The 15,578-nt window shown below is 44.3% G+C and overlaps 1 protein-coding gene across 2 annotated transcripts in view; it reads left to right on the forward strand.

Moving 5' to 3' along the window:
- The window catches only part of efna1b (ephrin-A1b), a 29,648-nt gene extending 14,695 nt beyond the window's left edge, over positions 1-14,953 (forward strand). Inside the window, exons 1-4 of one of the 2 annotated variants that reach the window (XM_026184695.2) lie at positions 4,362-4,646; positions 12,978-13,273; positions 13,365-13,553; positions 13,696-14,953. In XM_026184695.2, the coding sequence (XP_026040480.2) occupies positions 4,549-4,646; positions 12,978-13,273; positions 13,365-13,553; positions 13,696-13,817 (705 nt within the window). In that variant the 5' untranslated portion in view covers positions 4,362-4,548 and the 3' untranslated portion in view covers positions 13,818-14,953. Of the gene's footprint in view, positions 1-4,361; positions 4,647-12,977; positions 13,274-13,364; positions 13,554-13,695 lie in introns of those variants that run through there. The other variant, XM_080308311.1, reaches the window with a different exon arrangement.
- Positions 14,954-15,578: the final 625 nt, after the last annotated feature.

Genomic DNA, 15,578 nt, shown 5'->3' on the forward strand with positions numbered 1-15,578 from the left:
ACACACAATGAGATAGGAAAAGAAAATTATTCAAGGAGGCAACGAGCATGAAGAAAACTGGACAACATCAAGACAGGCGGGGAGAAAGAACTGTGAAAAAGGGAAAAAAGTGCATAAAAGATGGGAAGGGAAAAGGGCGATGTTTAAAAGCCACACAGTGTGAAAGACAAGAGAAAGGCAAAGTATCAAGCAGAGTTGCACTCGGTACGTTCTGGCCAGGGGCTGATGAGGGCTCCGTGGAAATAACTGAACAGATGAACAGAAGAAAGGAAAGGAAGGAAAGACAGCAGAGACAACAGATGAGCCGAGAGAACAGGCAGCGAGACAGACAAGGAGATACAGTATAACAAATGATGGCAGAGGCAATGTGAGCTGAGTAGCATGGTTAAATATTTCACTGGGGCTTATTTGTGCTTTTGTGTGCTGCTGTGTTTGTGTGTGCGTGGGCATGTGTGCGAGAGTCCCTGGGAGACAGAAAGGAGGACAGAGAGGCAGTGAGAGAGCGAACGAGGGAAGTGTGCCTGTTGACTGGGCAAGTTAATGATTCCTGTGGTCTGAATAGTGAGACAGTGTTAGTCCAGGAGGGAGGGAGGAGGCTCATTTACCCCCTACTGACACACAGAAACACACATATAACATTGTTTCAGTGTGTGTGTGTGTCCATGGCTTGTTTTGATACCCTGTCAGCTTATGTGCAGCATGTTTGAAACAGCTCAGCATCCATGGCTGTTTTCCAGAGTGGTCCGAGCAGAAACGTGTTGCAAATCCGAGTTGTTTCTGCTGCTAATGTCTCGGTGTGTGATACCACAAGAATTAGTATCCCCCCCTCCCTGCTCCGGGGCTAAATCTAGACACATGGAGATCTGCAAAGCAGAAGCGTGCTTCTCAGTGGGTGAATAGAGGACCACCTGTATGCAGATGAATGGGTTTGAATGAGCGCCAGGAGACGTGCCTTTGTGGTGCCAGAGAAGGAGCAGCTTGTCGAAGTGTGCCGCTATGAGCCAGAGGGCCAAGGGTCCGCAGGAGGCCGGGGATAAAGGGACAGAGGGCAGCAGGGTGACGAGCTGTCCATGTGTAGATGAAACAATGGCAAGTGTTAACAAGCCTAAGCTAACGGTAATGATAGAGGTTGGGGGAACAAAAGGCAGCTCTTTGAAATACAATCTGTGATCAACTAGAGTCAATACACAAATTACACTGATTTAGCTCCTTTAAGCCCCTTTATACCCCTTTATTATAGCATAATGTTAATCTTCCATGTGACCTTTTTTCCATTGCTAGCTAAGGCTCTTTTTTGTGAGGAAGGTTAAGCAACATTAATGGTACACTAGCAGCAGAGGCTCGAGGGCAGACGAGCGATGGTGTGATAACATCGGGACAAAAAAGACGATGGACATGTGATCAAAAGGATAACATCTCGCTTCTGCTAATGCACCAACGAGAGAGATAAAACCAGGGATCAGAGAACTTCTACACATCTTTAAACTCCACAATAAAAACCTGTGCCATTGTGTTTGGACAGATGTGTTGATACTCTATTAAACAACAGCTGCTAAGATTGGTCTCCACCATCCCCGTTTTGGTTTTTGTTGCACTCCAGTGCGGCTCACGCCCAGTGTTTCCATGCCTCTTTTAAACTGTAACACCTCTTTGTTGTTCTTTCAAAGTTTCACTCCACCTCATTCCAATTTATCCTTGCCTCCCTGTTAAACACTCCTTCACATTTGTGTGTGTGTGTGTCTCTAAAGAAACCTCTTCAAATCTTTAAACACAGATCCCTGGCCAGCTCTGATCCCCACCTGGGGGCTGACAGGATGAGAGCAGAGAGGAAGGAGTAGAAGAAAGAAGCAAGACTGAAAATTTAATATTTTTTTCCTTTTTTAAAACATAGCTGCCTCCCACATATTCTTCACTCCTCCAATCAAAACATTTATTCTGTCTGGACCGAAACTTCTCTTGTAGCTCTGACACCATATGTTTTGGTTTTATAGATTTGTTCCTTTACACAGCACTCTGCTGTGTGTTTATCTTCCGTAAAAATGATGATCACATTTTTGATGTGGTTGAAAGAGAGCGAAACTGAAAAAACAGGCATTGCCAGGTACAGGTAGCGCCACTAGCTTCCTGTCTTAATTAAACAGGTTATGCAATTGTAGGATTTCCACAGCGTGCTGAACAACATGTGACAGATACTTTGAGGCCTGGAGATAAGTCCTTGGAATATAAACAAGATGGTTTATGCTCCCTGAAAGGCTTGTATGGCTGTCAGGTCTTCCCCAACTTCCTTTAATCCACTTTTAGAACTGTCAAATTTTCCATCTTCTGAAACACTTTTTCAGTGAGCTGCTTTTTTCTCTCCTTTTCAGACATCTTCTTATTCTCTGCCTTTCTGTCATTCACAGGATCCCCGGTATTCCCTTTCTGTATGTGTGTGTATGTGTGTGTATGTGTGTGTCTGTGTGTGCGTGCGTGCGGGCGCACTATGGGAGGATTAAGTCTCACTCTGAGAATCATGTATTGTTTCTACCGGCAACAACGCTGTCAAACCGGCCGCAGAGAATGCTTACATCTTTGTGTGTGCTTGTACACATGTATATATGATGCACGTGCATGATGGGAGATCCCAGCCATCTGACTGTTGGCTGCAGCAGCACAAAGGAGGTGCATGTGGGGGTTGTGAAATTCTGAATGTGGGTTTCTGTTTTATTGCAAGCTTGGTTGTGTGTTAGATGAACAGATCATCGGGAGACCCCGAGCATGAGTGCCGGAAGTGTGCTGGCAGTGACAAACAGTTCAACAGTCACTCCTGGTGCTGTGTATGAGAGAGAACTGGAGAGTCCTGTTGTTGGTAGTCTGAAAAGATCATAGACATATTTATCATCCCACAGAAGAAAAATATACACAAAAGACTGTGGAAATGTCTGGGTTTGCATTAGAACAAATTACCAAAAGGGTTGATTTTTGTTCAAACTGACCTCTTGTCCCAGTTTTCTTTTTCAATTCTTCATCGTCTTACTTTACTTTACCCTTATTTTGGGGGGAGGCATTATGGAAAAGCACCCTGAGCTATGATTAACCCCCACCGCCTGCAGGATATACAGTGTGTGTCTGTGTTTGTGATCCAGGACGTGTGTATGCCTGCCCAGCTAAGCCTAGGGACAGTCAGGCATATAAAACACACACACACGCACACACGCGCGCACGCGCGCGCGCGCGCGCACACACACACACGCACTGCCTCCTGCCTTTTCCCTGAAGTCTTGGGCCTCTGAAGCAGCTAACCCAGGCTGCGCTCCATGCCTGCTCGAGGGAAGCCCTCTCCTGCTGAGGCCACAATCCCGTCGACACCCCACGATCTGGACTTTATCCATTCCATCTGTGAGTTTGTTTTCTAAAGTTACCTGTCTAGGACCACAGCTATAAGCAGACACCACAAGATTAGACTTACTGATAAGATTGTAGTAATTCTTTACTATCTGACAAAACATGCCTAGACAGCAATACCCTTAAAGACCTCGTGCATCTTTCTGCAGAACATTCTCAAGCGATCAAAGGACAAGTAGTAAAACAATCAGATCCAAAATGATGTTTAATACACAATATTTAGTTCTTTTGTGTTGAAGCAACCTATGTGCATCTGTATGCTTACAGCTCAGTGAACAAGCTGGTTTACAGTGCATAATAACAAACCAGCAACTACAGACGTCACAAAGAGAAGCAACACTGCCTAAGAGTGACACATAGCAGTGTTACAAAAGAACAACAACTTAAAAAAACAAAACAACAGTTGCTGAAATCTGTATGAATCTCCTTTAAGTCTTGGATTAATTTTTAGTTATAGGAAATAAAAAATTATAGTACTTGTGATCTAGTAGTACTTTAAATGATTATTTCTACAACTACTTGTAAGAAGGAAATTTTGTCTGCTTTTCCCACTAAAGTTTCTGTAGAGCTGGTTACTAGTTATTTCTCCGATTACTGTTTCATATACCGGACAAACGTCTAGTTTAAGCATGATCGCGCGTTAATCCAAATCCATGGTTTTTTTTTGAAAACAAAATACTTAAAACAAATTAAAACGAGTGCTAAGATAGTATTGCTTATATGATAAGGTAGAGGTAATTATGATCTGCCAACACTTGAAACACCGTACTGTAGCGTTTTCTACCATATTTTCTTAAACAAAGCAAAAACAATTTTTATATTTACTTTCGTTTCTATAAAGTTATCAGTTTACTACGAGTAGGGCCGGGCTGTTGTTTTCGTGAGCAGCTGGAGAGCGCGTCTCCAGTGGGGCGGGGACTTCACTGGTGACACCACGACGGGGCGGAGCTTCTGCAATACAAAATAGAGTTGCGCTTCTGTGATACAGTCAAGACCTACAACAGCGTGTAGTGAGAAGCGTTACTTTGCACTACTTACTACACACAGCGCGTAAAATCCTCAGTTGGTTTCCGTGCGCGCATTAACATCTTCCATAAGTGAAGTCCTTTAAACGTCAGTTACCGCTTTAAAGGTGTTCATTGTTCCTTTCGGAGAAGAGAAGCTATGGATGTGGTGTGTCTGCTGTGTTTGGTGCTGACCATCGGTTCTTGGTTTGCCTCCGCGGAAAGACACAGCGTCTACTGGAACAGCTCGAACGCAAAGTAAGTGCTGATCTGTGCTTTGGTGTAGTGTTATAGGGGATGTTCAGTGCAGCATGGGAAGCCAAGTGAGTGGTGTACTGGGTCAATCATACTGTCTGGTGTTTCCCAGTTTGTCCAGAGGGGAATGACGGTAACATCCTACTTTCTTAAGTTTGACACATGTAAAGTCTTATCCTACATACTCGCATCCGCGGACTTGCCATGCTTTCTTCATATGTCAATTAAAGATCTCTGTGGCTTTAGAGTGCTACAGCACCCAGCAGCAGATGGATGTAAAAGCAGAAGACTGTGAGCAAGTGCCTGGACAGATTCGTCACTATATTTAACCGCAACGCATAGACACAGACATACTCTAATAGTAAAAAATAGACCGACGAGTATGAACTTGGCCAGTGCTGTCTGCAGGGTTTGCACCTGTGTGCACTGTGCGTGTCATGGAAAGATGACTCTATTAAGCAATAAAAACGAGTTAATTCCCTAATATATTTACAAAGATACGGCATCAGGCAATTTAAAGAGGTTTTTCATTGGAGAGGAGAGATGGTGAGTCACACAGAGAGGGGCGCATATTGCTGATTAGTTTGTTTTGAGGTCAGAAATGTAATGGTATCCGACCACTCAGCGGGATCGATCGGGCCTGACATATCGCAGCGCGATTTATTGAGCTTTTAGCGTGGAGCGGGTGATCCCGACGTTTGAAAGACGGTATTATTTTAAAACCGAGCTGAAACAGAAGGACGCTCTGCGAGGTTCTGCTGCCGAGATAGGTCGATTAAAATCCACCACAGAGAAGAAACAAGGGCAAAAGCCATTATGGCTTTTTAGTCAGATTAGCTTACATTTCTAATTGCCCTTTAACATTGTTAATAGACGCGGGGCTAAAAAGAGCCCTGCAGCATGGAAAACAATTGTCCCGATAATTGGATAAGAAGTCTAATGGAAAAGTCCTGTCGTCACGAGGACTGTTAGTGTCATAAGTTAGTCCGTGTGTGAGTCAACAGACCAGGTTTGACCCACCTGAGTTATACACCTGAGTCACTACAAACCAGGGAGGGAGTCATGTTCAGGTGGGACAGGAGGTAAAGGTAACTTCACAGAAGGAAACTTGTAACCAGAGTCTTCCAGTCAGTTCCACATAAAGGACAGAAACTGGATCTCGGAGGCTTACTTCAAATAAGAAAGGCTGGAGGGGGAAAGGAGGCAGAGAGAGAGAGAGAGCAAGAGAGATTAGGGTGGTCTAATACAAAGTCAGATCTTATGTCTGCTGTTTTTAATCCAACTCTGCACTATTTTTGCTCCAGAAAGGGAGTTGCATAACTAGAAGAAAAATCACAATATAACACTAATCCCAAATGTGCCACATGGCTAAACATAGACTCTGACAAAGACAGACAAACGGGCAGAGATAAGCTTCATAGAACAGTTAATGGATCAGAGACACTTGTGGATATATTCTGCTTCTACTCTGGCACACTTTCGCTTGCTTATTGTCTGTCTCTAAAACACATTTTCACAGGGAGTGGAACTAAACCCCCATTCCACTTATTTTTATTTTTCTCATATTTTACAGTCTGATTTCTATTAGCCCCTCAGTCCATCATCCCCTCGGCTCTACATCACCATCCCCCAATTCACTCTCACTCCTCCTCCTTCTTCTCTTCGCTCTTCCATCGTCTCGCAGTCCTGTGATTTCCTGCCCGACTAAAAGCCCACCTGCCTACTACTGTCCCCAGTGATCTATCAGTCACCTGTTCAGAGGATTAAGTAGACCCATCAGCGACCTTTGGTGGAAGTGGGCCGTGGATAATTGATGCTAATTGATTCTTGGTAGGATTGTGAGCAGCAGTGATCTGTCTTAGGTGGAGGACAGTGACCAGATGGCAGTAGCCTGCCCACTCATATAGAGATATGAAGAAACCGGTAACACCTTAGGTGTGCGTGTTTGCCTCTTAATACAATCTGTATGTGTACTCATGTGTAAGCGTGACTTAATGATTATTGCTTAATCCTTCACTTCAAGTCTTTTTAGGGACTTGATTCAGTGTTTTTGTTTGTGTATCGTTTTCTTACACGACAGGTGGCGAGGCATGTTTTTCACAGTCTGGTCTGGTCTTGTTTTTACGCTACTTGTCTCTACCTGTGTCAGCTTTATTAGTGTGTGTGTGTGTGTGTGTGTGTGTGTGTGTGTGTGTGTGTGTGTGAGAGAGAGAGAAAGAGGGAGAGATTTAACTTCCTGGCTTTTAACAGGAAGCAATTATGTTTTTGTTGTGAACTGACAGTTCACGGATTGTTTCTGGGTCTTCGGAGTTCACGTGTCTCGGCGTCAGAGCAAAACAGGGAGTGACCGGTTACCATAAGCACCCTCACCGAGACGTGATAAATGTGTGACTCGCACTTCCACACACTGGGGGGCATAAGGGGGACGACTTCGCTGTTAATATTAGCCACAGCCAGCATTCCACCCCGCTGTTACTATACTCAACTCTGTCAGCTGTGCATGAGTGTGTGTCTGTGTGTTTCTCTGCCTTGTACCTGTGTGTTCCTCTTCTCCATCTTTCCACTCCTACTCCTCTCTTTTAACAGTTGGGTCTTCTCCCAGACTGGCCGCTAGCCTCAAGCCCTCCTTTTCTCTCTACTTACTGATTCAAGCACATTCGAGATCGCCTCATTTTTAAATCCAAATATGGATGATAGCGACACACTACTCCGCTGCATCCTTTTAATCTTTCATATCTGAGTTGTTTGGCTGCCTTCATCCATCTCCAGTGGCATGGGTTTGTGTCCCATGCCTCTGCTATCTGTGCAAATATCTTTATCAGGAGTTTGGTGTAATGTTATATTCTGTTTATCTCAGCCTGTGTCTGGCTCAGCCTGCCTTCACTGTTATTGATGCAGCCAGGCCTGCCTGTACATGTACACGTTGCCTGCAGTTTTAGGTGAACGGGGTCAATGTACTCCCACCTCCTTTTAAATCCCAACTATTACACACTTCGCCCCCCTCCTCTCATCACCCTTCTCCCTCTCTTTCGCTCTCTGTCGTGTCTGGTTGTTGGGCTGTAATCTCACCAGAATGGGAACACACACATACGCACACACACTAACATCGAGTACAGACAGCTTGTAATCTGACCATCTGACCCAGAACACCCGACACAAAACCATCATCCTGGAATATTCATTCTATGTATATGCCCCTGGGATCCTGTGATGTAACGCTTCTCTGTTTTTCTGTTTTTGTGTGTGTGTGTGTGTGTGTGTGTGTGTGTGTGTGTGTGTGTGTGTGTGTGTGTGTGTGTGTGGATTAGTGGGTAATTGTTAGAATGTATGTAAATTACTTAAAACCTTTATTTGTCACATTGCATCATTCCCACAATAATCTCCCAGATGGGATCCATCAGAACAATCAATTTCCAGCAATATCTCAGTTTAGCTTTACATGATTCTTGCCCCATCGTTATCAGGAGGCTTTGTGCCTATTCCCTGCTGATATAACTGTCCTCTTACCTAATGTGCTTATAAATGTTCTCGCATATCTTCACACATGATAGCACCGAAGCACCTGGGGTGATTTAGTTACCATAGTTTACAACAACAGTATATATTGTTTCTTAGGTTTGTTTTCGGGCTTTTTTTTTGCATCACGTCTGCAGACTCATCTGTTTTACTCTCTGCTCTTCCTCTCTGCTCCTTATCTGTAGTCCAGATTTCCTTCCCCCCTCCCCTTTCTCTACCAGTCCCCCCTCATCCTCACAGACCTTCCTCTGTTTTTGCCCCAGTAGTTTTCCATCAGAGGAGAACGAAGCACCTATCAGCTCCCGTTCTGCTAACATTAGAGAGGCCTGTTTTCGCCCGGTGTTATCGTCCTAAGCATGGGCAAGCACGCGTATGTGTACACTGCTCATTCATAGAATTTCAGACATACCGTGACCAGTGCTGCCCACTTGAAGCTCACTAGCGCCCCCCCTAAGGCTGACTCACCAGCAGATATACTTCAGCTCATGTTCTTGCAGATGGTTTATTTTGCATCAGTTAAAACTTATTTCATTTTTTTTTTTAATTAAAAAAAGTTAAATATTTGATGTAAATTCTTAGAAGTTAGTGAACTTGTGCCCTCTCTCCCTCAGCTAAACGGGCCAACAGATTAACTCTACATGACCTCCAGCATATTAAACCAAGCATGATACCATTTGGCCTCTTTCTATTCATCACAGACAGAATAGGAGGCTACCAAAAAGGAGGGGACCGGTGAAAAGAGAAAAAGGAGGCGGGAAAGAGGCCTGGGCGCAGGGTGAGAGAAGGGTGAAAGGGATTTGTGTTGAGAAATTAGCCTGGATGAAGAGCTCTGGTATATTATGTCAGCATTAAGAGACAGGACAAATAGAAGATGGAGGGTGGGGGTGGGGGCTAAATTTGCAAGAATAAAAGAGAGGCAGACGGAGGGAGGAGAGGCCGGACAGTGATGGATGAAGGGAGGGAAGAAGTTTAGAAGTGAATAAGTGAGAAAGGCCATTGTTGACAGTTTTAAAGGCTCTCATCCTGCAAAAGGATTGCTTCATATATGAACACACATTTCTTGAAACTGCTTAAAATGTAATCATTTTATCGACATCAGGTTGTATTTGCACATAGTGGGGAAAGAAATCCCCCGTGGTTATTGTTTTTATTGTAATACAATGAGATATAGAAAGAAGGGAGTAGATTACACAGGAAGCTGCAGTAATATAGGAAGACTTTTCATTTTATATTAGATTGGCTCTAATGGAGCTGCCCACTAGTGAGCAGCTAAACCCATTAGAACCACTGACAGCTCCTCACGCCCGTGTGAAAGGAGGTGTGAATCTGTCATACCACAGCAAATTAATCGGGTATTAAGTGTACACCTCAAAGTAAAAGTGTGTAAGAGTGGGGCTGGAAATTTGATGAGCGCGCCTTGTGAGAACACTGTAAACTATCCGAACTGCAGCCCCCACCCCCCCTCGCCCCCTCTGCTGTGACATTCCTGTGTGTGTGTGTGTACACTTACTACTGATTACCTGAGGAGCAAATGGAAGAAGAGGGGGGAGTGGTGCGTGTGTTTGATGTTTCAGACGTGCAGACTCTCTTCGTGACTCTGTTTTTGTGTGTGTGAAACATATATCTTCGGTGCTGACTCGGATGCTAGTGCGGGTGAGAAGTGGCGACCCTGAACTGTAACCTTTTGACCTGGCTGCCAGTTTGCGACTTTCCCCAGACGGACAGTGAAAGACAGACTCCTTGTGTCAGTAGTTTGAGCGAGCCCAGAGCGAGCTCAGGGGGACAAATGGTGGGAAGGGCTGTAGAAGGGAGACAGGAAGGGGGGGGGGAGCCAACAGCAGAGCAAAGACAATTGCAAAACTTCAAAGCTTTAGTGACTAGAAGTGTTGCAAAAGTCACCTGCAGTAAGGAGCAGTAATAACTATTCTGTTTTGTACCTTCACGACACATGCACCGCAATCAGAGTAACTTTGTATTGAGGAATGACCTGCAGAAAAGGAAGACTAGAGCCACCTTCAACCTTTGCTGTTTACCCATACCTCAGTCTCATGCAGGAAAACGCACACACACACAAACACACACACGCACAAGAGGCTCCAACAGACCTTGATAAACAGATGTGCTCATAAGCCCGGGGCATGAGACGCCCTGGATAAGGGGTCTTCAGAGAATCCCTCTCCCTTGAAAACACAGACACACAAAGCAATAGGCGGGAAGAAGAAGATGCAATGTGGAAAGTAGGTTTGCGACAGCTCACACACCTGGCTCTCCGTCTCATAGAGGACATAGTTATCACATTAACGCGACTCTCACTCTCCCGAGAACTGCCAGTCAGAGGCTAGTGTAGACGCGGGGAGATGCTAGAGTGCAGAGCTTTGATGAATGAAGACGTAAAGAGGGTGGTGGAGTTGAAGACGGAGCGAATTCAGTGGGCACGAATAGGTGGAGATTTAAAGAAAAAAAAAAAAGCATTAATTGAAATTAAAATAATACAGAAGTGTGAGAAGGTTTTATTAAACCACCAAAATCAGCCACTGGGACACACATTAGACACGTAAACAGCAGCCAGGGTAGTGAAAGCTCCATAGGGGTTAAGGTAGAAGGGGTTGAAGGGGCCGTGTAGCCTTCAGGCATTCTGTCTTTGGGGAGGGAAAGGGTATAATTACATCCCATTCATTCCTCCTCCCCTCCTTTTCAGGAGAACACATTGGCCCCAGACCCCTAACAGCTTTTAATTAGCCAGACCAATGGTGGCGAGGAGGAGGGGAAGTGAGGAGGTGAAGAGAAGAATAAAAGGAGAGTTTTCTTAAAAGCATGAGCCGTGAATGAAATTAGCAACAAAATCTATCTGTTTTGTTGGCTTTTGACAAGCCCGTTTTCACATGGAGGTCGGCCAGACCGCTAACAAGGACACACTGTGGGGAAAAAGGTGTATCCTATACAATTTAAAACTACTCGTTACTTCAGAGGGAACCACTAGAGACCTCCAAATGTCTTGTTTTACCCAACCCTGTTATTACTGGTTTGACTGAAGAAAACAGTAGAGAGGAGCAACATGAGAGGCACGGCTTATTTGGCTAATTAGGCTGCTACAGATGTGTCTTTTCATTTCAGTAAAGCACTTGCCCTTGTAGACCCAAGACACACACACAGTCGCAGATAAACACACAAACAAAGGCGTACACACCTGCACAGAAGTGTACACACTTACAAAGGGCCTTTTCAGAGAGAAAGCTCAGGGTAGTGATCAGCTTATTAGCCCTGGAAAACAAGTATAGAGCTGTGCTCAGCTAACAAAGCGTGTTTTGACAGGTAGGTCAGCACTAACCCATACACACACGCACACAAACAGTTACGCACACACAGAGGCAGGAAGAAGGGGTTAGAGGCCCTCATTTTGGAGCCAGGGTGTCTGTGACTTGGTCAGGGGTGTCCTGACGGGAGCCACAACAACGGGAGGGGAAGAAGGGGGAGGGTCTCAGAGGCACCGCGTCTCGCTTTGATGACAGGACACGCACATAAACAGGGGTTGTTTTCTTGTCACTCTCACTCCGCGCAACATGTGAGACGCAAGCGTCCACAAGCAGTTGCTCATAAGCACAGATTGAATTTGCGGATTAGAGCTTTTATCCCTGAGGATGTCATGGAAGTAATGTGCAAATATCAGTCTTTCTTCACCTCCTGGTTGATGGCGAGATTTGTGCACAGGCCAGCTGCACTTCGCACGCATGATGAAACTGAAAGGTTGGAGTTCATTAAAATCTCTTTCCCCTTTGCGCCGATAAATCTGGTCCTAATGGATTAGTAGCTTATTTTTTAACAAATAGTAAGAGTTTTACTACAGTGAAGCTTTTTTTTTTTTTTTTTTTTTTCCCTATATCCTCGCTGAACATCGTCACCACTTAATGTGCAGTGAGACTTTACAGGAAATATACTTATTTTTCTACCACCTCTCCATACTTCATTAGGACTCCCGGGGCGAAACAAGCATAGGAAGTGAGCACAAAAAGGAGCCGGGGAGGCTTAAAAGAAGCCACAAAACTAAATGAAGGGTAAAGATGAAAAGGGAAAGAAAAAGAGTGAGATAGTCTGGCTCCCCACCTAGTCTCTCTGTGTCTTTGAGGAAATCAGAGAAAAAGAAGATAGAGATAGAGGCGGCAAATTAGCCAGAAAAGTCACGGCAGGAGCTCCGCCACAGATGGACAAACATTCAGGTGAAGAAATTAATGAGACAGAAACCAGAGAAGAGCTTAAAAACACTTGACAGAAAGACTCAGTGAGCTGTACCGAGAGGAAAGTGGACCGAAAGAGAAAGTGGGAAGAAAAAACTCCCCAAAAGATTGTTGGAGCTGAGCTGTCATGTGTAATTTAGTTTCAAGCAAGTGCATCTCACCCAAAGGGAAGAGAGAGAAAGAGAAGGTGTGCGAGTGTGTGGGATGGTGGGATGGGCTGTGTACGATTCTGGGTGTGTTTTCTCGCCCCAAAACAAATTGAACAAGTCCAGCCTGATCAGCCTCTTTCTAATTCTGCTCAGACAGGTTTGCACAAGCACACAGAAAAACACATCCTCACACGGCATCACCCAGCTTTACCTGTCTGTTTATTTGTGTTATTCATGTCTCTAAGACTCTTTTCAGTTGCCGCACGTGTCTGTGTTTAACTAGTCCTCATCAATATCCAGAACACATCCAGCGTATTATCTGCTCTGCTGGGTGTGTGTCGAAAACAACAGATGAGATCCGCCTCTGTTACTCATTTTGGAAAACTGGGTGAGGACATTTGTCAGTAACCTCGTGTCTCTTTCTGTCTCCCCTGTAGCTTTCAGTGGAATGAGTATACGGTGGAAGTGCGCATCAATGACTATCTGGACATCATCTGCCCTCACTACACCCACGACGAGGTGCCGTCGCATGCAGCTGAGCGTTACGTGCTGTACATGGTGGAGAGAGAGGACTACGAGGTGTGCAAGCCTCACTCCTTCGATCAGCTCCGCTGGGAGTGCTCGCGGCCCTTCGCTCCTCATGCTCCCGAAAAATTCTCGGAGAAGTTTCAACGCTTCACCCCCTTCACCCTGGGAAAGGAGTTCCGTCAGGGAGAGAGCTATTATTATATCTGTAAGTATCTTTAATGATATTTCTGCTCAGTCTTCTGTGGTTAGAGGAAGGTTCCTTGTGTTAAACTTTTCCCTCTGTCTCACTTTGTCAGCAAAGCCAATGCATCACCATGGGAAAGACTGTCTGCGGCTGAGAGTGGATGTAGTTGGACATAAAGGCTCTGGAAAGAATCACTATGACAAATCCAAAGCACGTGAAACAGAAAAAATCTTGGAAGGAGAAAAAGTGAATTTCCCTGCTACAGGAGGAGTTCACAACCCCTCTAACCATCTCCCAGCAGGTGAGCATTCTTTAAAAAATAGATTCCAGACATAGAAAATAATCACAGCGGTGCTGTGACTAAGACCAGCTCAGCTGGGTGTGTTTACCATCCCTGAGTGATGAAATCCTGTCCTAACGGTCCTTCCCATCTCTTCTCTCAGATGACCCTGCTGCGATGGAGCCAAATGTCCAGAGGAGTGTCGGCAACTCTGCAGCACAGCTGATCTCTCGTTCACTTCTTTTTGCCCTGATCCCAGTCTTATTAGCCCTGATGCTACACTAAAGGCAGTGAAAGCTCCACAACAGAGACATTACTAACCCGATGCTGGTCACCGGGACGTGAACGATCAGAGATTCTTTTTATACAGACTTTTTTTATACGAGCATGGACAGTGTGTGTTGTTCAGCGTGCGCTTGATGTGGTTTTTGTGTGTGTGAATGTGGAGCGTGGATCGCTCCAAAATAAAAAAGAGGACCTCAGAGACTTTTTTTTTTTTACTTTATTTTGAGGATTGAAATTCTCACTTATGACCATTTAAGCTGAACATTTTTGTTTTTTCATTATGAACGAAGTCGCAAACAGAACGATCCAAATGCTTTGTTATAAATCGACGGCAGCAAGATTACATTATCCTCACTGTCACGTGTCAACACATTTTCATAGCACTGGTACAGCTGTGCGTTTCATTAGTGAACTCTCTTTTTCTTCCTCTACATGTAGAGAAACTATTGATATTGTGTATTGTTGTCGGCAGCTGCCACAATATGTAGGATAATGTAGGATATTTGCCATGTTGTGTTGCACTCAACTCCTCGTTATAATGCTCCACATTTCTAAAGTTATCTGACATGTTATCAGTGGTAACGCAACCTGAGAAAACAGATGCTCTAACGGTGCAGCAGTGGTTCTCGCCCCGATTTCTGGCTTTTAGTGATGTCTATTGGTGCTCATGCTGATGAAATCTTTTCATGTAACCACAATTAAAAATGTATTCCAAGAACCTAAAGATATGCATATACTAAAAAAAAAAAGATGCAGTGATATTTATGTTTTTGTTAAGTCCTCATCTGTCAATTACACGGTTTCATGTGATGTTGTGAGCCAATGTTGAGAGCCACTGAACAAAACAAAGACAAACTCAGCATCTTCAGCACTTATTCACTCATTTCTATTGTTTCGACTGTATCATGGTACACTGGCTGATGTTTGCAGATGTTGCCCCACTCGCACTTCCTGAAACCTCAAACTGAAGGTATCTCCCAGAATACATTTTTTTTGTCTTTTTTTTTTTTTGCTTGTGTCATTTTGTAAATGTTTATATGTACATTTGTACATACAGAAAACTATATGAAACTGTTTTAAGATGTGAAAAATCTTTAGTGAAATAAAAATGTGATGTAATCCAAAAAGAAGAAAAAGATCTGTCTGTTTTTTATCATAACTTATTTTGGATCTTGATAACCCGCTGAGATCATCGAGATTTGGATGGATGACACAATATTTTGGCAGAGCCATCTATCCTCTGTCCGTCTCCACATTTCCACCCCCATGTCTTTCCCAGCCTCTCGTCTCTGCCCTCTCCTGCTTTCATCTCCTCTGATACAACATACCCGGGCTTAGATTTCAGACTCAAAACCAAACATGGACTAAGAGGGGGACAAAAAAAACACCCAAGAACCCAGAGAGAGGGAGGCCCACAAGCGAACTGACAGCTGGGTGTGAAAGTGTCACTCTCACCTCCTTGCTCATACTCTTTCACTCTTTTTTTGCCCTGTTTTTGCCCTTTCTTTTTCTTCTCTGAACATCGCCTTTTGAGGAAAAGCTGAACATCCGTCCACACAGCTGTATGTTGGAATGAGGAGAAAACAAACCTCAGAGCTGACTGAAAACTGTCAAAACTCACCGTTCCTTGTAAAACCGCACAACATACACACTCAAAATCAGAACATTAGAACTGAGCTGTTTGCTTTTCCGTGATAACGTCATAGCTTAAATTCAATGCAGATGATCACAGAGTCTCAGGTATCTTGTGCAATGCTGCAC

Source organism: Astatotilapia calliptera, chromosome 11 (genome assembly GCF_964374335.1).
Source record: "Astatotilapia calliptera chromosome 11, fAstCal68.1, whole genome shotgun sequence".
Classification (NCBI taxonomy): Eukaryota; Metazoa; Chordata; class Actinopteri; order Cichliformes; family Cichlidae; genus Astatotilapia; species Astatotilapia calliptera.